We start from the raw sequence: 24,473 nt of genomic DNA, 5'->3' as shown, positions 1-24,473 counted from the left end.
TCCCCAATGTCCATCACCCAGCCACCCCATCCCTCCCACCCCCCACCACGCCAGCAACCTTCAGTTTGTTTCCTGAGATTAAGAATTCCTTATATCAGTGAGGTCATATGATACATGTCTTTCTCTGTTTGACTTATAAAATTCTTATATAGTAATATCTACTGTGCTTTTGTTAGAGTCAAGGTTTCAATGGAAGAATGTTTATAAAGTGCCAGCACATGGTAGTGCTCTGTGAATAGTCATTGCTAGAGTCAGAACATAGTACCCTCTAGCTAAAAACCATTTGCTCTGGGCATATTTAAGAGAACACTCTTAAACTGTGTAAGATAGGTAGAATATAATTATTTCATTCCATTTCAGAAGGAACTACTTACTTTATTTTCCTTTTTTTTTGCCTACAAACTCTGTCAAGGTATAAAACATTCCCATTACCCTTGGAAGTTCACCAGTGTTCCTTCCCAGGTACCCACCCTCTCCAGAAGCAACTGCTCTTTTAATTTCCGCCACTCTCTGGTAGTTTTGCCTGTTCTAGAACTTCATATAAATGGAATTATACATTATCTACTCTTTTGTATGTAGCTTCTTTCATCTAGCATAATGTTTGGGAGATTCATCCATGTTGTATGTATTAGTAGCTCATTCCTCTTTATTACTGATTAGTATTCCACTGTAATTCACGATGAATATCATCATATATTTTAAAGAACCAAAACCAGGCATGGCCTCCAAAAGGAAACAATGCCCCGTTATTGCCAGGTTCTGAACAATAGGGTGGAGAAATGGACACACATCTGAAGGAGAGTTGGGTGTACAGAAAATTTCATCTACCTCTCTCAGTTCCTCATTTTGCTTTGCCTGGGAATTCCCTAGCAGAGATGTTACAGAGCTTTAAAGAGTTTGACTTCTCAGTTGAGATGGTGTCAATTCCTCATAATTTTGTTTTCTACTTTAGTTCTTTTTTTTCAAAGTGCTATTTTTTTCCTTTTTCTTTTATTGTAGGCTTTGCACTTCTGGGAGGACACCCTTGTTTTCTTACCACACAAGATATTCATTTGGGTGTGAATGAAAGTCTCACGGACACAGCCCGGTTTGTAAATCTTCTCTTCAAAGCTTATTTCAGAAGTGATGAATTTCAAAAAGAAAATATGCTTCTCTTTAAATAAGGTTTTTTTTTCCCCTCTCAGCATCCTTTGTACTGTTCTCTGTTTCCTCCTTTCTCTCTTTACCTGATGTTCTGAATGCTTCTCCCCTCATCCTCTGGTCACTTTCTATCTGTTAAGATAATTTTTTTCTCAGCAATTTGAAGAGGTTTCTGATTATAAAATTTCAAACTTAGGGAAACCTAGAAAGCGTCAAGTGTAACTCATATTTGACAGTTGAAGAAATAGATGTCTAGGGAAACTGACATGGTCAATGATTCATAACTTAGTTAGCATCCCAGAGCAGGTAATACTATTAACAGCTAACATTTATTGAGCATTTATTATGTGTTAGGCATTGTTCTAACTCACTTAATCCTATAACAACCCAAATAGATTGGCATAATGAGGTGAAACAACTTAATTAGGAATGTACTAGCTACTATAACATAAAATCTCAAAATGTCAGCATTGGGTGTTATACGCAAACAATGAATCATGGAACACTACATCAAAAACTAATGAGGTATTGTATGGTGATTAATATAACATAATAAAATAAAATAAAATAAAAATGTCAGTGGCTAACATGGTGTGGATATTCCTGATTGGTAAGAGGGAAGGATTAATTATTCATGTGGCCCTTCAGGGACTCTGAATGAGAATGGCTCTACCATTTTCAGCGTGAGCCTCCAAGGTTGTTCTGGGTGTTAACATCCCATCAGGACCTAGGGGAAGAGAGGATGGAGATGGGATACTTGCTTCAAACTCATCTTAGCAGAGAAGTGACATAATCACATCCACTCCCATTCTATTGGCAAGTACTAGTAGCTCACCCCTACTCAGATGAAAGTAGAAGTAGGAAAAGCCTCTTAACAATTATATTATAAAGACTGAAACATAGGCCCCCTGATTCCCCATGCAATGCTGTCACCATTATATCATGTTTGGTTGAGAAATACAAAGCAAATGTCTTTGTTTAAATATTTCGCCCTTGATATCAAAGACTAATGACTTTTTTTCCCTGAAAATGATGTGCCATCAGTAACTACTCGCAACACTACTTTTTATGGTACCTGCTCTAGTATATACTAAAGAATCTACCCCATTTGAATTGCTAAAGAGATTTGAAATAACTCATCTTTAAGTCTTTTAGTGACATTATTTCAGATGGACAATGTTAGTATTAAGAAGTGTGGCATTCATCTTCTGGATGCATGGAACTAAAAGAATAAATAAACATAAATGAGTTTTTTTTTTTTCCAACTATGCTGCCACTGACTGGGATTACATTTGCCTACTAATTCTGCTTCCACAAAAGTAAACTATACTTTACTCAAATACAAATATTACAGACTGGTTAAGGGATGAAGCCAGGGGCACATCCAGGAGAGAAGTTTCAGTAGGGATCCTCCATATAGAACCAAGAGAACGATGGTGAATAAATCCTGTGTGAAGTAGTGGTTGGAAAAGGATAAAGTTGGAGGAATAGCTGAGCATCCAATAAAGAGTTAAGGAGTGCATATTGGCAGCCAGAAAGAGGTCAGGACCCAGAAATCAGTGGAGTGGGACCCAAAAGCAAGAGACAAATAACCAAGCATGGGTTGAAAGCTGAGAATGAGTATAAACGTGTTCTTTGCTGTGCTTGCTGTCCACACAACAATTCCCACTTCAAGTCCTTAGTTAGAGGAGCTCTACACAGAACCTGAGAAAAACAATCTGCTCACAAGTTCTAACATAATTGGAACCTTTTAGTCTATATAATTAGTTCCATTGCTACATAGATATATGGATACATAAAAGTGGATCCATAGAATTCATTCTGATCGTTCCATCTTATCCAAAAGACTCTGAATAAAAATAATAGCTCCTCCCTAAAGGATGGGTTTCTTATACTATTATCTCTAAATCTTTGTAAAAACCTTAAAAATTATATATTATTGGCCCAGCTCTATAGACGACAAAACCACAACTCAGAAAAGAAATGGAGCTTAGCAGCTAAATCAGCATTTAGATTTTGGGGGAAACTATGAGTCACTATATAGAGCTAAGGAGCTTCCCTGCTTTTTTCTTTTTTTTTTTTTAAGGCGATGCTGTTTTGACTACCCCTACTACCTCTTATATATAGCTCACAAGAGGGGCAGTGAGATACATTATGGAAAGCATTGGCTTGCATGTCATGAAGTCCCCAAGACCACCCCCATGTTTGATGATTCACTAGGAGGATTCATGGACTCAGCATATAGTCGTAATACTCACAGCTATGATTTATTACAGTGGAAGTATAAGCACAATCAATGAAGGGAAAATGCACATGTAGCAAAGTTCAAGGGAAACCAGGTGCAAGATTCTAAGAGTCCTTTCCCAGTGGAGTCACACAGGACATGTTTAATTCCCTTAGTAATGAGTTGTGACAACACCTGTGAAATGTTACCAACCAGGGAAGCTCCTTAGAGACTCAGTACCCAGGGTTTTTATTGGGGGCTGATCACATAGCATCCTCTGTTTGACATATACCCAAATCCCGACTCTCAGAAGGAAAGCTGGTGTTCACTTTAAACCATATTGTTTATAAGAAAAAAAATTTAGGCACAGTGAGCCACTCTTATCAGTCCTGGAAACCCTCCCCAAATCAAAGTTCCCAGATGCCATCCAAAGGCCAACCTTACATGCAGGCCTTTCTTTAAGGCCTTTCTTTAAAAAAAAAAAAAATTATTTATTTATTTGAGAGAGAGAGAGAGAGTAGGAGGATGGGCAGATGGGGAGGATCTCAAGCAGACTCTGCTCCACGCTGAACGCCGAGCCTGACACCAGGTTCGATCTCACAACCCTGAGATCATAACCTGAGCCGAAATCAAGAATCGGACGCTTAAATGACTGAGCCACCCAGGCGCCCCGACACAGGCCTTTAAAAGGCTATTAGTCAGGCATGGATTGAAAATCACAAAGCTTGAGATCTAGTCCAAGCTTTGCCACTTACCTACTGTGACTCATAGCTGAAAACTTCCCTGGTTTATTTTCTATAAGATGAGGGCATTCTGAAAACTTCCCTTAGTTTACTTTTCTATAAGATGAGGGCGTTCTGATCCTTAACGTCCAATTTATACTCTCCAGTGCATGTGAGTGTATTAGATATCAAGTGGTGGTCCTTACACAGAGGTGTATCCCAATGCAGAAAAATGCAGAATTCTGGGCCCCACACTCAGAAATTCTAATTCTACAGTGAGAGCTCAGATCGTTTTGAGGAATCTATATTTTAACAAGCTCCTCAAATGATTCTTTTGCATGGGTGGCTGGACCACACTTTGCGAAACCCTGAATTAGAAGGCTGTGTAGTGATCCTGGGCTGTTGTGCTGTCAATCTATGGTAGTGTGTGAGTGAAGGGAATGGTAAAGAAGGGTCAGCTAATAAAATATGTATATGGTTTCATGATAACTGATTGTGAAGGGTACATTGATAGTGGAGGCAAAATGATTTCAGAGTTGTTATTCTTAAAATATATGTGGACACATTAGCAGAAGCAGAAAAATGAAAGGAGTTTCTGCTTTGGAGAGCAGGTGCTAGATTAGGTATTAGATATGTTGCATTAAAGGCTGAACCTCCAATGCAAATGTCCACAAGCCACCGGAGATAGACCTTGGGTGAAGTTGAGAGCTGGATAAATAGAACTGTAAGCTCAGTGGTAGAAAATGAGCTCCAGAATCTCTCTGTGGGAGAACTGCAGAAAGCTGAACCTTGAGGACAGGTGCAGTTAGGGAAGGGCAGGGAGGAAATGCTTAGGGTACAAGGAGAATAAGGATAGTGCAATAACAGAAGAGGCTGAAATGGGCAATGGGGATGTCAGAAAGAGGGGCACAGTAGCTACTGTGGAATGTGACTTTCTTCTGTGTACCCTGTTACTGCTTAATCTGCCAAAATATCTGACAAACAAGATATGGCTGAGATTCAGAAATTCAATAAATCTAAATTGAAGAAGACAAGAGAAATCCACTGCCTTTCACAGAAGCAACTGAACTGGAGAAGCAAGGAAGTGAATCTTAATGACATCTACCCTGCCAATATGCACCGTACAATCCATAGCAATTGCCTCTTTGCTTTCTGTGGAAGTCCAACTTTGTAAGATGCAGAGATTGGATGATGTTTAAATGACAGTGCTGGCCTTTTTAAATCAAGAGAATAGTGCACGCCTCACACTGATTGATGGTGTTGCTTCTCCATCTGCCTGTCTGGCTACTTTGGGGGCCTGGTGGAATGAAAACAGTGACTGCCCATTGGTGAAAGGAGAACCTAAGGGGGAATACAGTGAATGTGGCAACAGGAAAAAAAAAAAAAGGCGGCAAAACTGGGCTAGTCTCCTAAAAGCTGTTAAGTGCAATTTCCAAAGTGTTAATTATTTAGTCAAATGATTTAATTATTTGTTTATTCAAAAATATTTATTGAATGCCTAGTTTTTCTTCCAGGAATTGTTTTAGCACTGACAATAAAATGCTGATCAAATCAAACAAAATCCTTGTTTGAGTGGAAATTATAGTTCAGTGGAAGAGGGCTTTCACTAAACAAAGAAATAAAGCATGAACAGAATAGCAGGTTGGGATACGTGCTATGATGAAGCAAAAGCAGGGTGATCTGTGGGTGGGGTGGGGCTGACTTTCGATAGCATGGTCAGGAAAGGCCTCTCTCCGAGGAGCTGACAGTTGAGAAGTGACTGAAAAGGCAGAGGCACGTATGCAAACCTGTGGGAAAATGCATCGCAGATAGAAAGAACTGCTGCTACAAAAGCTTAAGGCAAGAACAAGTTTAATGTATCCAGGAAGAGAAGGACAGCAAGCAATGTTTTAAAATTTGCAAGTAAACATATTTTAGATCTTCAGATAATTAAAAAAGTACCCTTACAAGTTGGTCCTGTCTTAGCCACCAAAGAAAAGATAAATCAGACCAAGAAGTACCTAAATACACATTCAAAATAAAACGTATTGCTCTTTACTTTCTTGACTACAAGAATAAAACCTGTCCACTCTTCAAAATATTGTGGGCAAATTCTCCTTAGCTGAGTCTGAGTTCAGTATTGTGTAATCTGAGGGTGCTAATGGGGAATAAGGGGAGCACTGAGATGGAGCTGTTGGCTGATATTGTGGAAGAGCTGGTGTGTCGGGTTCCCTAAGATCACCCCCAGGTTCAAGAATTCATTAGGAAGGCTCACTCATAGGACACAACATATGGTCATACTAATGGCTAAGATCCATTACCAAAAAAACCAAAACAAACAAACAAACAAACAAACAAACAAAAACATACAGGGCGCCTGGGTGGCTCAGTTGGTTAAGCGACTGCCTTCGGCTCAGGTCATGATCCTGGAGTCCCGGGATCGAGTCCCACATCGGGCTCCCTGCTCGGCGGGGAGTCTGCTTCTCCCTCTGACCCTCCTCCCTCTCATGCTCTCTGTCTCTCATTCTCTCTCTCGCAAATAAATAAAATCTTTAAAAAAAAAAAAAACATACAAAGGAAAATCAGCAAAGGAAAAAGGTGCATGGGGCCAAGTTCAGGGGAGACCAGGCACAAGCTTCCAAGGGTCCTCTCCCTGTGGAGCCACACGGGATGTGCTTAATTCCCCCCAGCAATGAGTTGTGTCAACACATGTGAAATGTTGTCTATCAGGAAAGCTTATTAGAGACTCAGTGCCCAAGATTTTTATTGAGGGCTGGCGACATAGGCACTCTCAGGCTAGCATAAACCCAAATTCTAGACTCCCAGAAGGAAGGGAAGTTTCCGGTATAATCCATAGTATTTATACAATTTAGGCAGTGAGCCATCCTTACTATTTCCAAGAATGGTGGAAACCCTCCAGAAGACCAAGTTCCCAGATGCCAGCCAAGGGCCAACCCTGCAAGTAGGTCTTTCAAAAACAGCCATCTCAGGACTGCTGTGTTAACTCATGTTTTGCACCGCTGGCTTCTCATCCCTTCTGGATTTTGCTAAATGTCCTTTACCTAGATACACTCTAACCGGTAAGGGAGTATATATTGCATCCATGGAAGGAGAGCCTCAAGAATTAAACTGTTTCCTCAGTTCAGTGTGGATCCCTGTAGGGCCAAGCTCCCAACAGACAGAATCAATCATTGCTCACTTCCCTCTTTTGAAAAGTCTCTTAGCAATTCTTTTCCATCCCTAACATATCATAAGACACAAAAAATACGTATTTTTTCATTTAAATTTGCTTCAGATTTGAGGGCGTTTTCAGATTTTGGCAATTCTCTGGTGCTCTACTGGGGTTAGAGTCCCACTCTTAACCTCTAAGCCTTCACTCTGGGCTTGTCCTTTTAGATGTGACACCCAGAAGTGACATCTTAGCATGACTGAGATCATGGATTCCTTGGAAGTTTAAAATTGGATGGAACTTCGCAACGCCATGGGACATTATCTCTCCACGTTCAAGGCTTTCTGTGTCTTCCATAATGATGGCTGTTGGTGTCTAATGCTCTGAGTCCGCCATTGAAAGGGGTATAATAACTTTACACTCATCTTCACTTTCATACAGCACCTAGTGATGCAGCCTCAGGAACGATGTGTATGAAAGGCTCCACAGAAAACCAAACAGTGTAACCTTGTTCTACTCTAACTATTTTCCCTATAGACATAATTAACTTACGGTAGCAATGGCTAAAATGTGTTCCACCAATGTAAAACTAGTAGAAAGGAAAATCAGCAGAAACTACTGTATTTCTTAGGGCTGCCATACAAATGACCACAAGCTTGGTGGCTTAAAACAACAGAGATTATTTATTCGCTCACAGTTCTGGAGGCTAGAAGTCCAGAATCAATGTGTCAGCAAAGCCATGCTGTCTCTGAAGGCTCTGGGTAGAATCCTTCCTTGCCTTGCCTAGCTTCTGATGACTCTCGGCAATCCTTGGTGTTCCTTGGCTTGTAGCTGCATCCCTCCAAACTCTGCCTCCATGTTCACCTGGGCATCTTCTCTGTATGTCTCTGTGTATCCCCTCCTCTTCTTATGAGGATATTGGTTATCGGATGTAGGGCCCACCCTACTCCAGTATGACCTCATCTTAACTCATTACCTCTGCAAAGACCCTATTTCCAAACAAGGTCACATTTTGAGTTTCCAGGTGGATATGAATTTAGGGGACACCATTCAACCCACTACACAATCACACATCCACATGCCCCTGCAACAGCATGGAAAGGTTTCAAATCATAGTCATTCTGACAGCTCAAATAATGGAAGTTATAGAGGGATTTGTGGATGAGACACAGTCCTCAAGAGAAGGAGTGAACCACTACCATATTGAAAGGAATGTTTTAAAAAAGCTGGAATACTATTATCGAAGGTATTTATACAAGTGATATTAAGACCGAAAAAGGCAATCTTAGATTTCTTACTAAAACATTTTAAAATATTGCACCTAATTAGGTACTAATAAATTGATATATCTATAAATTGAAAATATGGTATCTCCATGAATCTTTACAGAGGTCACCAAAAAGCTAGCAGGCATGGCTGTTTTATGTTCTTGGGTAAATGGTAACAAAATTCAGTCCTTCACAACATGAACTATGACTCTTCATAGTATAGAGGCAGTTTCCCATAGTTTAAACTGCAGGGGCTTTGAAGCAAGGTTGGGCTTCAGTTTAAGTCACAACTCATACCACACTGGACTAGTTGCTTCTGAGTCTTAGGTTCCTCAGCTGTAAAATGGAGGTACAAATACTTATCTCAATGAGTTACATGAGGATGAATGAGATAATGGTTATAAAGGACAGGCACACAGAATAAATTCAAGCAATATTGACTGAACCAAGTTATGGCCTGATTCAATCTCAGTAAAGCTCTAATTTAATTCGAGACATCACTGTGGTTTCGTAGTCAGCTTACAGTGACCCAACACTGAAATTCCTATAGCACATTTTGAGGAGGTCATTCTCAATGCCATTATGCCCTACCCATTTATCCCTAAGGTCCTCAAAACTAGGCACTAATACCTAAGTCAAAATAATCTGGCCATTATAGAAGCTTTCATGAATAAATTGCATGTGGCAATTATTCAACATCCCTGGATTTCTTCTAACACCAGCCCATTTGAGAGGAGCCCATCTGCATTTGCTAAAGGTATTATTTTGTGTCCTCATTGTTCTTATATTGATATAACTAAAATTATAACCTGGGTAGAGATATCAGAGCACTGGAATATTCTCCATCCTGGAGGGAGACTCAGTTAACCAGTTTATTCCTTGACCAATTTACTTTGGGGATAAAGTCTATGCCTCCTCTAAGGCCTTGGCCTGCTTCAATAAAAAATAAAAATAGGAACTATCCATTTTTTAATAGATTTCTCCGTGGTATTTTGCATAGCCAAAAATTCCTCCCACTGCTTGCCAGTCAGCTATTCAACTGACTGGAGGTGTCACTGATAACAAACTGGAATTTAGGGGGCACACAATCTGATTCAAGGCAGGATAAGGACAAAAGGAAGAATGCGTGGCAGGACCCCATGAGAATACAAGTTCCGTTTGCTTTTGGCTTTTGCAACACATTCACCACGTTCCAATACATTTAGGAACAATTCAACTTCTAACAGCATCAGGATTATTGTATGATTGTCCATCTCACCAGTATCCATGTTTGCTCTTAAGATCTGGCCCAGGACACTATTGATGTTTTCTTTTCTGTTTTGTTGATTGTTTTGTTTTGGGGGTGTTTGTTTTGTTTTAGTGTCTGTTCACCCAACCACATAGACTCTGCATCAGGCCTTCCTGGGGCCATGGGGGACTTTGCTTACGGTATTTTTTGCTTTGTTTTGCTTTGTTTTGTTTTGGCCTTCTGGGGGTTTTAATTAATTCCTAAAAAAGTTTTGATCTTACACCAAAGGTAAAAATATCAAAGAATAATAGAAATTCGAGGTCAGAAAGGTCTTTATGGGTTATTTAGATCAGCCATCCTTTTCATGCCTCCTCCACACCATTTCTTCAAAATTGTCCTCGAGTTTGCATGAAAATATCCACTATCAGGGCACTCTACATACCGTGCGATCTTGTCTCATTTTTATGCAGTCTGACTGTTCTGATAAGAGTTTATACAAACTGCCTGAGAGTTCTCTTCTACATTAACTTGAAATTGGTCTTACGACTCCTGTCAATGTTCTTCTGCTCTTTCATCTCTTTATAAACTCATTTTGAGTTTCGAACTTTTAATATGTTCGAAGGCTTCAATTCATTGCAGTTATTATTCCTATTGTTGCTCAAATTACCCCATATTTGGCCAATGTGATCCATCCTCAAGTTGGCTACTGGGTCATTTTGACATAATTCTATCAGGCTTTGATAACGCCCTTGCTTTTTGATATGGCAAAATGTTCCAGGCTCATCTTATACATTTCTTTACCAAGGCTAAGAATTAGCCATTGCTTTAAGAAGCCTTAATTCATTCTCAATTACTTTCAAAATCATGTTTGGAAGAAATGTTCTTTTTTGAATGATATGAGGTTTTTTCCCTTGGTTATTATAGTAATCATCCTTTTGGTAGAAAATACTAAAAGAGATAGAAAAATATAGATAGAACCACCAATACTGCCATCATCCTGAAATAATCAATGTTAACATTTTATCTCCTGAACCATCTTTCCATTTAAAGTCCTATGCCTCAGAAAAGAGGTGATGGGGGTAGGGGTAGGGGGAATAGACCACATTTTAAACATTTAAGTAAAATCAAGTTGAATAGATGTTTTAACTTGTGGATTGTTTTTTATAAACCCTAATATTGGCCATTGAACATTCAGAGGAAAGTGATACATGTGAGAAACTTTAACTTTGGGTAATTCGGATTTTGCAAAAGCTGTTTTGCTACCATCATTGACAGAGGCCCAAGATTGTCTACAAAGCTGCAGGAATCCACCAAATGGCAAACAGAACTCTATATATTCAATGGAAATGAAAAGGGACAAAAATCAAGTCATTATAGAGCTAGAGAGAGTATTTTAACTTGTCAGCCTTTCATTTGTAGCACATATAACTCAGCTCTTACAATGCTTAAAGCTGGGGTTTCAAATTGATGGAGAGGCATAGAAAGCCCAGATTACCGTTAATGGCTCTGTAAGTCCAGCTCTAGTTATAGCTTTGTCACTGTTTCCAGTGAAAAGGTTTTTTGTTTGTTTGTTTGTTTTTTTAAAAAGATCTTTAGTAACCTGGAAGAAGAAAAATAAGAGTGGTAATTTCTTTATGATTTATAGCAACTTTAAACATTAAGTAGAAAGCAGCATCATTGACAAAATAATAGAACCAAGTAAGTAAAGGTCTTTACTATCTTTGTTTCCATAAGTGATTCCAGTGTGAAAACAATCCGGGAGCTGTTCCTTTGCCCCTTGTATCATTAATTCTATTTCACCTTCAGCTTCTGTGGTGGAAGGATAGAAGTGGCATTTTCTATCAAGCTTTGTCGTACTCCCTTTTGCCCAGAGATGCTTGAATGTCCACGGGGCTTTCTGTGCCTAAAGCCATGGACCCTACTTTTTGTACTTTGTTGACAGTCCAAAATATTAATCTTATGAATTTATCAAGCATTTGGCATTCCTTTAAACATAAAAGAGTTAGCATTCCTTGGTGGTTCTCCAAGTGTGGTCCCCAAGCCAGCAGCATAAGCAGTGTCTGGGAGTTTGTTAGAAATGCAAGTTCTTTGGGGCCCCAACCCACACCTACTGAATCAGAAACCCAACTGACTGTGTTCCAACAAGCCCGCCTGGTGATTCTGACGTGTGTTCAAGTTTCAGAACAACTGCTTTAAACAGTCACATACTACTTAACCAATAAATCAAATACATATTAAATGAACAAAACAAGTCTCCTCAACCGTTTAAACACCGATTGCAAACTTAAATCAAATGCTTTTAAACATTTAACTTAATCACAAGCCTAGCATTTTTGATTTCCTTGGATGCTCTGAACATTGTAAAAAGGAAAAGACACAGATAAAATAGCCCATTGATTACAGAGCTGATTAATATTTTAACAACAAAACTGGGCACCACGCTATAAATATCATAGATGTTGTTTTACATTCTTATCCCTACTTTTATTCTTATCCTTATATGGCCCTGGAATTGAAACTTCTCTACATTGCTGGTTTGTTAGGAATTCTACAAAAGACTACTCTGACACCTTTTCAGGACTTATCTCTGTAATTTTACCAAACTGGGAAGAAAGAAAAAAAAAGAGTATCTCAGGAGGGTAGGGAATGCAGGTTAAGTGGATTGCTGAACACTCAGTTTTGGTTGGGTTGTGGTAGTTCAAGATGAACTAAACTCACATGGCTGGCCACGAGGCTGAATATATTTTTAGCACATCGCTTTCACTTTTTAGCATGGATCTATATTGGTTTCCTATTGGTGCCTTAACAAATTACCACACACTAAGTGACTTCAAACAACACAAATTTTTATCTTATACTTCTGGAGGTCAGATGTCTAAAATGAGGCCACAGGTTTGTGTTCCTTCTGGAGGCTCCAGGGGAGAATTCAAGTCCTTACCCTTTCCAGCCTTCCTCCATCTTCAAAGCCAGCAGCACAGCTAGCTAGCATCTTCTCTCTTTTCTGACTGACCTCTTGCCTCTCTCTTATGAGGACCTTGTAATTATATTGGGCCCACCCCAGGATAATCTCTCTGTCTCAAGACCCTTAATTTAATCATATCTACAAAATTCCTTTTGCCATCTAAGGTAACCTAATCACAGGTTCTGGGTATGAGGACATGGGCATGTTTGGGTGGGGCAAGACTCTGTCTACCATAGGAGTCTGATTTTAGTTTTTTCATACAGATTCTGACTTTTCACAGAAATTAAAAGATAAGGTATCCTTTAGGTTTTATTTTCTTTGTTTTTCATCTCTGGCAGACCCACCGCAATTTCTTCATGATATATTAACCTGGCCTGGTTTGGATATTTTAAAATATATGCCTTTCTTAATGATATTGTTTTATAATTAGTCGGGTCATCAAGAAGTTTTATTCCCAGGGAGGCAGGAAAGTGAGTCTGAAAATTTAGATTCTTCTTCAGGACAGTTAACTAAGTTATTTTGGAATAAATGGTCGTATCGTCTTTCTAATTGGAAACTGTATATGGCAACTGGTGCTAGTTAACTGCTAGACTCCTTTTCTACTTCACTTTATATAAAACCTCAATGCTGATGGCATCTGCTCATTTATGTTAGTTTCTACCATTTCTAGGAATTTGGCTTATAAGTTAATGTAATTCTTTATGATTTACACACATTAAAAATGGTATGTATCTATGCTTTATAAACAGAAATATACTAATGGATCATTGAACACTACATCAAAACTAATGATGCACTATACAGTGGCTAACTGAACATAAAAAAAAAGAAATATACTTAACAGGAACCCATAAAAGATCTATCTGTATATATAGTTATATATAAACACCTTCTTACTTAGTAAATAAATTCAAATGTACATGGTAATAGTCATTCTTTACTGATACTACAATTATATTTTTGCACATTTTTTTGTATTAACTCTTTATTAGCATGATGGACTTTTACAAGTGCAACTTGTTTTATTTGATGATTTTTATTACTATAGGTGATCACAACTTGACAAATGGGAGCCTCTTTAAGTTGATTTTTTTTCCTTTTAGCACTGCCTCTACCATTTTAAAATCGCTTTTGCCTCCTGGAAACAACAGGGTCTTATAGATCTATACTGATTTTGTCCAGCCTAAGGACATAGAATCGACTATCCTGTAATAGTTTCTGGTTCCCTTTTTTTTTTTTCTTAATAGAACAATATTAAGACCAAATTCTGGGCACTAGGGATACTTAGAAGTGTTGAAGAGGAAAAGATTATAGCTATTGCTGCTGCCATGGGACTGTTCCTGGTAGCGACTGAGCTGAAAGGGAAATACGTCTTTTTTTTTTTTAAAGATTTTATCTATTTATTTGTTTAGAGAGAGAGAGCAAGTGCACGGAGGGGGAAAGGGAGAGAGAGAGAATCTCAAGCAGATTCCATGCTATGCGTGGACCCTGAGGCAGGGCTTGATCTCACAACCCCAAGATCATGACCTGAGCGGAAATCAAAAGTCGGCCACTCAACCAACTGAGTCACCCATGGCGCCCCGAAAATACCTCTTTTATAAGTGTTTAAGATCTTGTTCTTTCCAGTATAGCATATCATGTTGTTAGTTCTTACTTTTCTTATACTATGGGATTTCAGCAACTACTAAGACTTTCTGCCTCTCCATTGTTCCATCTCACAGCAGAATATCCCACTCTCCCACCTCCTCTCTCTATTTTTGAGGACAATGGTTCTCAGTCTTGTTTGCATATAGGAATAACTTGGTAAGCTTTAAAAATATCGATGTGAATTCTCCACCATATCTTCGGCTTTAACTTTCCAAAGGGTAGAATATGGCATCAGGATTTTTATACCTCCAGAGGTGATCCTAATGGGTAGTCAAGGTCATGAACCTCTGTTTTAGGTGTTGGGCAACCTCAGTAAAGCAGACCAGGTACTCTCCCATAAGATTCTACCATACAGTTTCCTGGGATACCAAGTCCATATTATAAACAGGGCAAGTAAATGTATGCTTGCCTTTTGGCTGCTTTGCTTTGAGAGCTCTTGGGATTGTTCAAGGGAGGGAACCACAACTGCCCTTTTTCAATCATCTTGAAAACTTCATGTCTATAGGGCATTGACTTCTCCAACTGCTCCTCTCATGTCTCCCTCTTTCAGCCTCATCTTTCTGCATTCTTTCCTAATCTTGCTCTAATTACTTCAAGGTTTGCAAGGCCTTGGTTTCCTTATCATTGAGGTTAAGATAACATTTACATGTAATACACACTAAATCTAGCAAAACTCACCAATACATTGTAAACTTCTTGAAACTGTAAGAGGTTGGAGGCCCATGGTTCTAGCTCCCTAAAATTATTTGAGAAGCTACAATAGAAGTAAAATCGGACTTCCCTTCTGAGATTCTAGAAGGTCAACTGCAATGGTTAATCCAGATTATTTTTTATCCTATTGGTACACAATTTAGGAAGTGATGCATATTTAAAGAAGTCCTTTCCAGTCAAACACTCCTCTACATCTCTCTCTCAGAGGATTTTAGGTATCATAAAGATAACCAATTCTTCTGAAATAGGGAATTGATAAGTGATTACAGTTATAAACCTTAGTGGGATATCTACCTTCATCTAAGTGACTTCGTCATGATAGAGTTAAAAGCCTGCATTCCATACCATGAAGCATCAGTATATCTGTACTGGGGAGGCAATTTTTATTAAGATCTTGAAGAAAAGGAAGAAGATTTAAAATTCTTTTAATATAAAGCTTTTGCCTTAGAACAGTGGTTCTCAACGTTTGTAAGGTTATCTGAGTTACCTGGAAAACCTGGTAATAGTACAAAGACCCAGACTTCTCCCCTATTTCAGGAGCTTGGGCCTCTGTAGTTTATTAGTTTTTTATTTAGTTCTGATACACACCAAAGTTTGGGAATCATTGCCATAGGTCATCAGATGGCTCAGGGCCTGGTTATTCTAATGAGGGAGGCCTTAATGGAGTGGATTATTCACTTCTTAGGATTTCAGATGCCTTTTTCCTTCAGTTGAACTAGAAAGCACTCCCTACCAGAGATTATGGACAAAATCTTGTTTTTGTGGGCTGCCATCCCTTGATAGTTTTTTTTGGCCTGGTTAGGGTTCTAAGAAAAGAATGGATGGTACTTTTAAAAATATGGTGGCCTCAATTCTGTCTTTATTAGGCATCTCAAACTTTAACATGAAAATTATCACCTGGAAACCTTGTTAAAATGCAGCTTCTGATTCAGTAAATCTGGGTGGGGCCTGTGATTCTGCAGTTCTTTCTTTCTTTTGTTTCTGGGTGGGGCCTGTGATTCTGTAGTTCTTTCTTTCTTTCTCTTTCTTTCTCTCTCTCTCTCTTTCTTTTCTGCAGTTCTAACAAGTTCCCAGGTGATAATGATGCTGTTTATCTGAGGAGTGAGGTGCTAGCTTTGGTTGTCAACCTTGGATGCACATTGGAATCTACTGGAAAGTTTTTAAAAAATACTGATCCCTAGGTCCTATCCCTAGAGATTCTATTTTTCTGACAATAATTGATAGAGATTATGGTCTGGGCACCAAGAATTAAAAAAAAAAAACTCTCTAAGTGACTTTTATATGCAGCAAACATTTGAAAACCCGTCTTAGACATCCATCAAACATCATTTGTTTTGCAAGAGAAACTCTAAAGTGGCTCTTTCATTTACCTCTTTCATGCTACAATATACAATGTGTTTAGATAGTTAAGAGCACTGGATTCCAAATCTTGACCCCTCCACTGATGCCCTGCCATGGGAAGTTTTCTTTCTTTCTTTCTTTTTTTTTTTTTAAGATTTTATTTATTTATTTGACAGAGAGAGAGAGACAGCGAGAGAGGGAACACAAGCAGGGGGAGTGGAAGAGGGAGAAGCAGGCTTCCCACAGAGCATGGAGCCCGATGCGGGCTTCGATCCCAGGACCCTGGGATCATGACCTGAACCCAAGGCAGACACTTAACAACTGAACCACGCAGGCACCCTGGAAGTTTTCATCAGAAGTGGTCAAATAAGAAACATAAAGATAATATAGTGAATTTCATAACCTAATTTAATTCAATTTCAAGGATCATTCTTTCAGATTAGGTCATTCATACCTCTTTTGGCATTAAAATGCCCTTTCTTTTATTAAATGAAGATATTAACATATTATCTGTGTATAATTGCTTGTTGTTTTATGCCCCTAATTTGCTAAGCAAAAAGTTGGCAATCTTATGATCTCCATGTGTTTTTGGAAATTGTGCTGATCCATGAAATCTGAAAATCTGGGAACTATGGGTATGAGAAATCTATGAAAATTTGAAAAAAATGTGAATATTGTTACAGGGAAATGGTTTTCAGTATTTGATTCTCTAATCTCTGATATTGTTACAGGGAAATGGTTTTCAGTATTTGATTCTCTAATCCCTGGGGGCAAGGAGCTTTTTTAGTGGTTCTTGAATTTTATAAGCACCAACAGTTTTCTACCGATTGAGGTAAATAATATATCTCAGATATATAAGAGGGACTCATTTTCCAAATATATGATAATTAAAATACAAATTTATGAAGACCTTACTGAATATATACTAGCTTTAGTTTTTATGCATTAAAAATTTTTTTTAATCTTTTTATTCAAGTATAATTAACATACAGTGTTATATTACTTTCAGGTGTACAATATAATGGTTCAACAATTCTATACATTTCTCAGTGCTCACTAAGATAAGTGTACTCTTATCCCCTTTATCTATTTCACCCATCCCTCTACCAACCTCCCCTTCTGGCAGCCACCAGTTTGTTCTCTGTAGTTAAGAGTGTTTTATTGTTTGTCTCTTTTATTTTTTGTTCATTTGTTTTGTTTCTTAAATTCCACATATGAGTGAAATCATATGGTATTTGTCTTTCTCTGACTTATTTCACTTAGCATTATAACCTCTAGATCCATCCATGTTGTTGCAAATGGCAAGATTTCATTCCTTTTATGGCTGAGTAATATTCCATTGTGTGTGTATATATATCTATATATCACATCTTCTTTACCCATTCATCTATTGGTAGACACTTGTGTTGCTTCCATAATTTGGCTATTGTAAGTAATGCTGCAGTAAACAGAGGGGTGCATATATTTTTTGAATTAATGTTTTTACTTTCTTTGGGTGAGTACCCAATAGTAGAATTACTGGATCATACAGTAATTCTATTTTTAACTTTTTGAGGCATGTTCATTCTCTTTTCCACAGTAGTTGCACAATTTGCATTCCTACCAACTGTGCATCAGCATTCTATTTTTTCCATATCCTTGCGAAAACTTATTATTTCTCGTGTTTTTGTTTTTGATTTTAACCATTTGGACAGGAGTAAAGTGATACCTCATTGTGGTTTGATTTCCATTTCCCTGATGATTAGTGATGTTGAGCATCTTTTCATGTCTGTTGGTCATCTGTATATCTTCTTTGGAAAAATGTCTATTCAGGTCCTCTGCCCATTTTTTAATTGGATTATTTGTGGGGTCTTTTTTTTTTGGTGTTGAGTTACAGCTTCTTTTGACATGGTAATAATATCTACTACTTTTTTGATCTCTTACTATGAATAAGGCATTGTACTATACACTTTAAATAGGTAATCTCATGAAATCCTCACAACTCAATAGAATAGATATTATTATTATGCTTTTAAAGATGAAGAAACTCAGTCACAGAGAAATTAAATAACATTTCCAAGGTCACACAGCTAGTAAGTTACAGAACTAGAATAAGAACCCCAAACCAGATGGTTTATAATCATGACTATATTTACTCTAACTACTATCATGAGAGGCTTTCCAAATTTTTTTGTCATTAAAAAGAATTCTTTAAAACTGGAATGGTTAGAAGCCTCTGTTGTAGAGGTTTCCCTTTAAATAATAAGAAACCAAGATTTTAAACCAAAGGCTATCTTTGCTAGTCTTGCAAGGTTGAAGATTTAGCTGAGGAACCACCATCACTCTGATGCATGGGAAAAAGTTAAAATCTGGATCCCAGGCTTTCCTTCCAGATATTTTCATGTGCAAAGTTGAGGCAATGTGTTGTAATGGTAAGAACATGGACTTTTTTTAGATTGATTTATTTATTTGAGAGAGAGAGAGAACGAGTGGGGAGAAGGGCAGAGGGAGAAAATCTTCAAGCAGACTCCCCACGGAGCACAGAGCCTGATGTGGGGCTCAATCTCACAACCCTGAGATCATGACCTGAGTGGAAACCAAGAGTCAGACACAACCGAATGAACCACCCAGATGCCCCAAGAACATGGACTTTTGACTTCAATTGACTTTGGGTTGAGTATGAACTCCTCCAACTTAATTAGCTGTGTGATCTGGGGCAAGTTTCTTAACCTCTTTGTGTCTCAGGTCCTTCAGCCATAAAATGAGAATAATAACATTCATCTTTCTGTGTGTTGTTTGAATTCATAGCCATGATTTGGTTCGTGTTGCTTTTTTGGTGGATTTTTGTGTTTACGATGTTGAATACTTTCTGTCTTTTTCAGAGATGCTGATAGCTATACAGGGTGCAGGGACAAAGGCTGAATGCCTTCTCAGGCTTGGCCCCTACAGGAGTTTATTGTGGTCTGTGTCATTCAAGTTCATGGAGAAGTAGACTCCAAAATGGAATTAGAGATGCAAGAGATTTATAGGGTGAAAGAACTGTGAAGGATGAAGGAGGGAGGAAGCAGGAGTAGGCAGGGAAAGCCTTCAGACCACAATGTAGGTCCTACCCCAGTGAAGGGAAAAGAGGGAAGAAGGAGGAGGGTAAAAAGAACCTGAGACTGCAGCACAGCTCTGAGAAAGCCTTGGCCAGGCCAATGGGGGACCTCAGAGCAAAGACTGCCCATTGGAGCAGCCCCATGTCAGGCACAATCGCTCTGCTCTGGTGCCCCCACTGGGCTCAGCCACTGGCTGGGAATAGCGTGGGGGGAGCGTGTCCTTAGTGGAAACCCTACAGCGTATCCCAAAAGTACAGCAGCTGGGGGTTGTCAGCTAATGGGACTCCTCCCAGAAGGTTTCCTCTGGTGCGGCGATCTGCATGTGTACCTTCATGGCTGCCATACAGGTACTTTCAATTTTACAATGTATACACGTCTGGGGGATGATGTCAAAGAAAATGAGCCAGATGCCAGGTCATTAATGTTTCTCTGTATACCTTGTTTTTCGTGTTGTCCCTTTTAAGTTTACCAACTGCCCCTTATCAATTATAATTCATCATCATAACTTGTTAGGCCCACAATTGTTTTCTTATCTCTGTAAAAAGTAGTAAAATCAGTGGTCACTGGATGAGATCAGTGGAACAACATCTGGCTTCTATAATGACTACATGTTTAATATTGCTTTTATTTTTTTTAGATTTTATTTGAGAGAGAGAGATAGTATGAGAGAGAGAGTACAAATGGGGGGAGGTGCAGAGGGAAAGGGAGAAGCAGACTCCCTGCTGAGCAGGGAGCCCTGAGGTGGGGCTGGATCCCAGGACCCTGGGATCATGACCTGAGCCAAATGCAGATGCTTAACCAACTGAGCCACCCAGGCATCATAATATTAGCTTTTAAATCTGTCATGTTGATAGGTAGCTGTAACTTAGCAAAAATTCTAATTTATTAGCGTTTATTCCTGTTTGAGATCATGTTTAAAGAAGGAATTATTAAGCATGATTAACTTAGATGATCTTTTCTTGGTTTCCTGCAGTGTGTTGTCTAGCATGACAGATGCAGTGCTGGCTCGAGTGTACAAACAATCAGATCTAGATACCCTGGCTAAAGAAGCATCCATCCCAATCATCAATGGGCTGTCAGATTTGTACCATCCTATCCAGATCCTGGCTGATTACCTCACGCTCCAGGTTGGCTTATTTGTTTGCCTTACACAAGCGCAAAATAAATAAGTTGTTCCCGACTAGCTCTAAATGGAATGATTTAAATCATGGTATTGTTGTTTTGTTTTCAAATATCATTTTGGCAAAGAATTATAGTGTATGTGTGAATACTAGATCTCCAAGGGAGACAGGGCATTTAAAAAACAGATCATCAGATCCTTCTGTTCACAACTCAATTCCCAACCTCTTTTAGCACCCCCCCCAAACCCCTCTTCTCTCAATCATTTTGGTTTTTGGTGATATATTTAACACAATGGATGAATAAAGAATGCTGGTGCATACAGAATCAAAAAGCTTTTTTAACCCTACATGTATCCGGCTCTGTGGCTTGGGAGTGAAGACTGGCAGAGTATGCTTTGAATATTCAAAATGGTCAACTACCAGATCACTTTCTGAGAAGGAGGTCGTTTTCTATCATTTTAATAAACTAATTGTTTGAGACTGGAGTTAAGAACACGTAGAATTTATAGAATTGAGGCAAATTTAGCCTTGTCCCCCCTTAAATTAGAAACTTGAATAACTTTGAAAATATTCATCTCATTTGGTTTGCCACAGCCAATCTACATGGTCTTGCCACCGGGAATCCTGACAACCATGGTTTCTGTGTCGATGGACTGTCCTGGGAAGACAGGGAAAACTGGATAGGTCCATATTTCTCCTTATTTGAATAAGCCACACACATATTAATGTGAAGTTAAACTCAAAATGAAATGGAACTCTTTGGTGATGAGGATAAGATTCATGCAGAGAAGATGATACAGCAATGTCAGATACCAAGTGGCTGCTTGCAGCTGTGGCTTTACATATATGCCAGATAATTTAATGCTTCCCCCTGGGGCTTCATCATTACTAGATTACAAATTTGTTGAAGGACAATAAAATTTCCTATTCACCATATTGTCCCCTGCAGGACCTGGTGCAATTCCTTCATACAGAAGATACTCAAAACAGCAGTTGAATGAATAAATAGCAGCTTATTAAGAACATGGCATCTAAATCAGATGGACTTGGATTTAAATCCAAGGTTCGCCATGTAGTAGTTCTGTATCTCAAAGTTGCTTAGCCTTTCTCTTTTTAAAATATTATCTTTATGAATATATAAAATCTGTGAAACCTACAGACAGTTCAAAAAAAATATAACAAACACCCTTGTGCCCATTACATAGTTTTGTCAAATCTTACTTTAGAATTTTTTTGTTTTCAACAGAGTTGAAGCCTACTGTGTAACTCTCCCTGATTCCATTTCCTTTCACCCCACAAAGAAATTATTATCCTGATGTCTGTATTTATAATTCCCAGGCATGTGTTTATACTTTAACATGTCTATATCTGTAAACAATCAAGAATATTAATGGGCATGTTTTTTAACTTTATATAAATGCAAACATAGACACCATGTTCCACTGTTCCAGATGCATTGTTTCCCCATTCTAATACCAATGAATGTAAGCTCCATAAAGGTAGTGATTTTTTTTTTTTTTTTTTGGTCTCCTTTCTTCATTGTTCTCTCTCCAGGGCCAAGGAAAGCTTCTGGACATTGATGGCACTCAATTTGTTGAATGAATGAATGAATGAATGAATGAATACAACAAAGATTCAGATTTGAAATGTATGAAACTATGAGTCTCTGTATGAGTTCATATGATGTCATGGTTTAAGATATTAAGTCGTTTTGCTATTTGTTGTGATTGTACATTCATGTATTGAATTGCTCTGTATAATGCAAAAAAAAAAACCCAAAACCTAGTAGTTTATTCATTCCAACAAAGCTTTAAAAATGAGGTGAAGACTGTTTCCTTTATTTTAGCCTTAATAATTTTTTCACATAAGTGGATTTCCTCCTGGATGTAATCTTCTCCTCCCTTGCCTCTTAGGAACACTATGGCTCTCTGAAAGGCCTCACCCTCAGCTGGATTGGGGATGGGAACAACATTCTGCATTCCATCATGATGAGTGCTGCAAAATTTGGGATGCACCTTCAGGCGGCTACTCCAAAGGTAGGGGGACTTTCTGCCTTGACACTAAGCCCTTCTTAAATGAAAACAACCTCTCTTCCATTCAAGGAAAGCACAGGTGAGCCCACAAACTTAAAGCTATGTTACCAGCCTTACTATTACAGCTATGTGGCCTCTGGAGTGCCCATTTCCCTCTTGAGTGCCCATTTCCCTCTGGAGTGCCCATTTCCTCTGGAGTGCCCATTTCCCATCTTGGCTGATGCCTCTCATCTGTGACGCTTTCCTAAAAGCCTCTCTGAATTATCCCTCTGACTGCCCTGAAACCAGCCATTATGATGACTGGCATCCTTGTGCACTGCTACCACAAAGGCTGAAGAAAGCAATGAAATCCAGACAGCATAGAGTTCCCAAGGCATGGAGAGAATGTTGTCATTTTTCTAATACTGCAATTTAGTAGAAAAATGTCAATCTAGTGTGAAGGTCACAGTGATGGCATCTACGCCAGCTTATATTTCAAACTCAACACCAGCAGCCTTGCGGCTTTTTAAATCTGAGTCCCAGGCGGCTGTGAAAATGCCCCCTATATACTTCCTGCTCTGCTGCTAATCTCACACAGCATGTACAGGAGGCATGACTTCTTTCATGGGTCCAAAGTAACCCTTTTGATATGTAAGAAGCTGGTAATGGTTGCTGCCTCTGAGAAGGGGAACTGGAAGGTTCAAGGACAGAGATAGGAGGGAGAATTTATTTTCATGGTATATCCTTTTATATGGTTTGAATTTCTTAACATGTTTATATTTTACCTACAAAATGACATAAATCCATAAATAAATACACCCAAATAAAAAATATAGATGCCCCAAAGAGAAGCCCTATGTTAAGATGCCCCCAGTCTCATACAAAATAAATAGGCATTTTAGAGGACAAAAATTAACCCTCCAAGAGACTCATACACAAACCAATCCTGAAGGATCCCCACAGAACCTTTTAAATATCCCATCACTAATAAGTCAAGCAGAGAAAGTCAATTATCATAGGGTTTCTCTTATTTGTGGAACATAAGAAATAGCATGGAGGACATTAGGAGAAGGAAGGGAAAAATGAAGGGGGGAAATCGGAGGGGAAGACGAACCATGAGAGACTATGGACTCTGAGAAACAAACGGAGGGTTTTAGAGGGGAGGGGGGCGGGGGGATGGGTTAGCCTGGTGATGGGTATTAAAGAGGGCACGTACTGAATGGAGCACTGGGTGTTATAGGCAAACAATGAATCATGGAACACTACATCAAAAACTAATGATGTAATGTATGGTGATTAACATAACATAATAAAATAAAATAAAAAAAAATACCCCATCACTACTATTTCCCCATTATGTTTCTGATTGGCTACTAATATCCAATCAGGAGTCTTTAAAGGGAAAACTCCCCTAAACAGAGACTGCTTCAGAAACAAAGTGAAAGATAGAATTGGCCCTCTCATTAAGAGATGACTATTCACAATTACTGTGCACTAGTGTGTTTCTGGCAAGGCATGTGTTTGCTGTTATCTCAGTAGTGAGTGCGAGGGTTCACTCTGATAAGCTAAGACATCCAGAGGCAAATATGTCAGGCCTAAAAATCACTCCCTGCTTCTGCTTCTTGAGTTTGAGATGTTTATTTGCCAATCACCAGGAACATGAATTACACAATGTGGGTTAATGGCTGAATTTCTCTCGTAGGAAATACCCAAATCCCCAAGGCTTTCATGTGCTCTTCACCCCTTCCTGCATCAGTGTCTTGGGCTGGGTTCCCCACAAGGGATTTGATGAGGATTTGTGTACAGGTGATTTATTAAAGAAGTACTCCTAAGGAAGACCTGTAGGAGAATAGGAGAAAAACAGAGAAAGGG

The 24,473-nt window shown here is 38.8% G+C and overlaps 1 protein-coding gene across 1 annotated transcript in view; it reads left to right on the top strand.

Moving 5' to 3' along the window:
* Positions 1 to 24,473, top strand: part of OTC (ornithine transcarbamylase) — a 61,198-nt gene that overhangs the window by 21,877 nt on the left and 14,848 nt on the right. Inside the window, exons 4-6 of the mRNA XM_006746577.3 lie at positions 1,000 to 1,087; positions 20,442 to 20,595; positions 22,503 to 22,625. Of these exons, the coding sequence (XP_006746640.1) occupies positions 1,000 to 1,087; positions 20,442 to 20,595; positions 22,503 to 22,625 (365 nt within the window). The remainder of the gene's footprint in view (positions 1 to 999; positions 1,088 to 20,441; positions 20,596 to 22,502; positions 22,626 to 24,473) is intronic.

This window comes from Leptonychotes weddellii, chromosome X (assembly GCF_054177405.1).
Source record: "Leptonychotes weddellii isolate Sample4059 chromosome X, ASM5417740v2, whole genome shotgun sequence".
NCBI classification, from domain to species: domain Eukaryota; kingdom Metazoa; phylum Chordata; class Mammalia; order Carnivora; family Phocidae; genus Leptonychotes; species Leptonychotes weddellii.
This window is presented reverse-complemented; position numbering and strand designations above follow the sequence as displayed.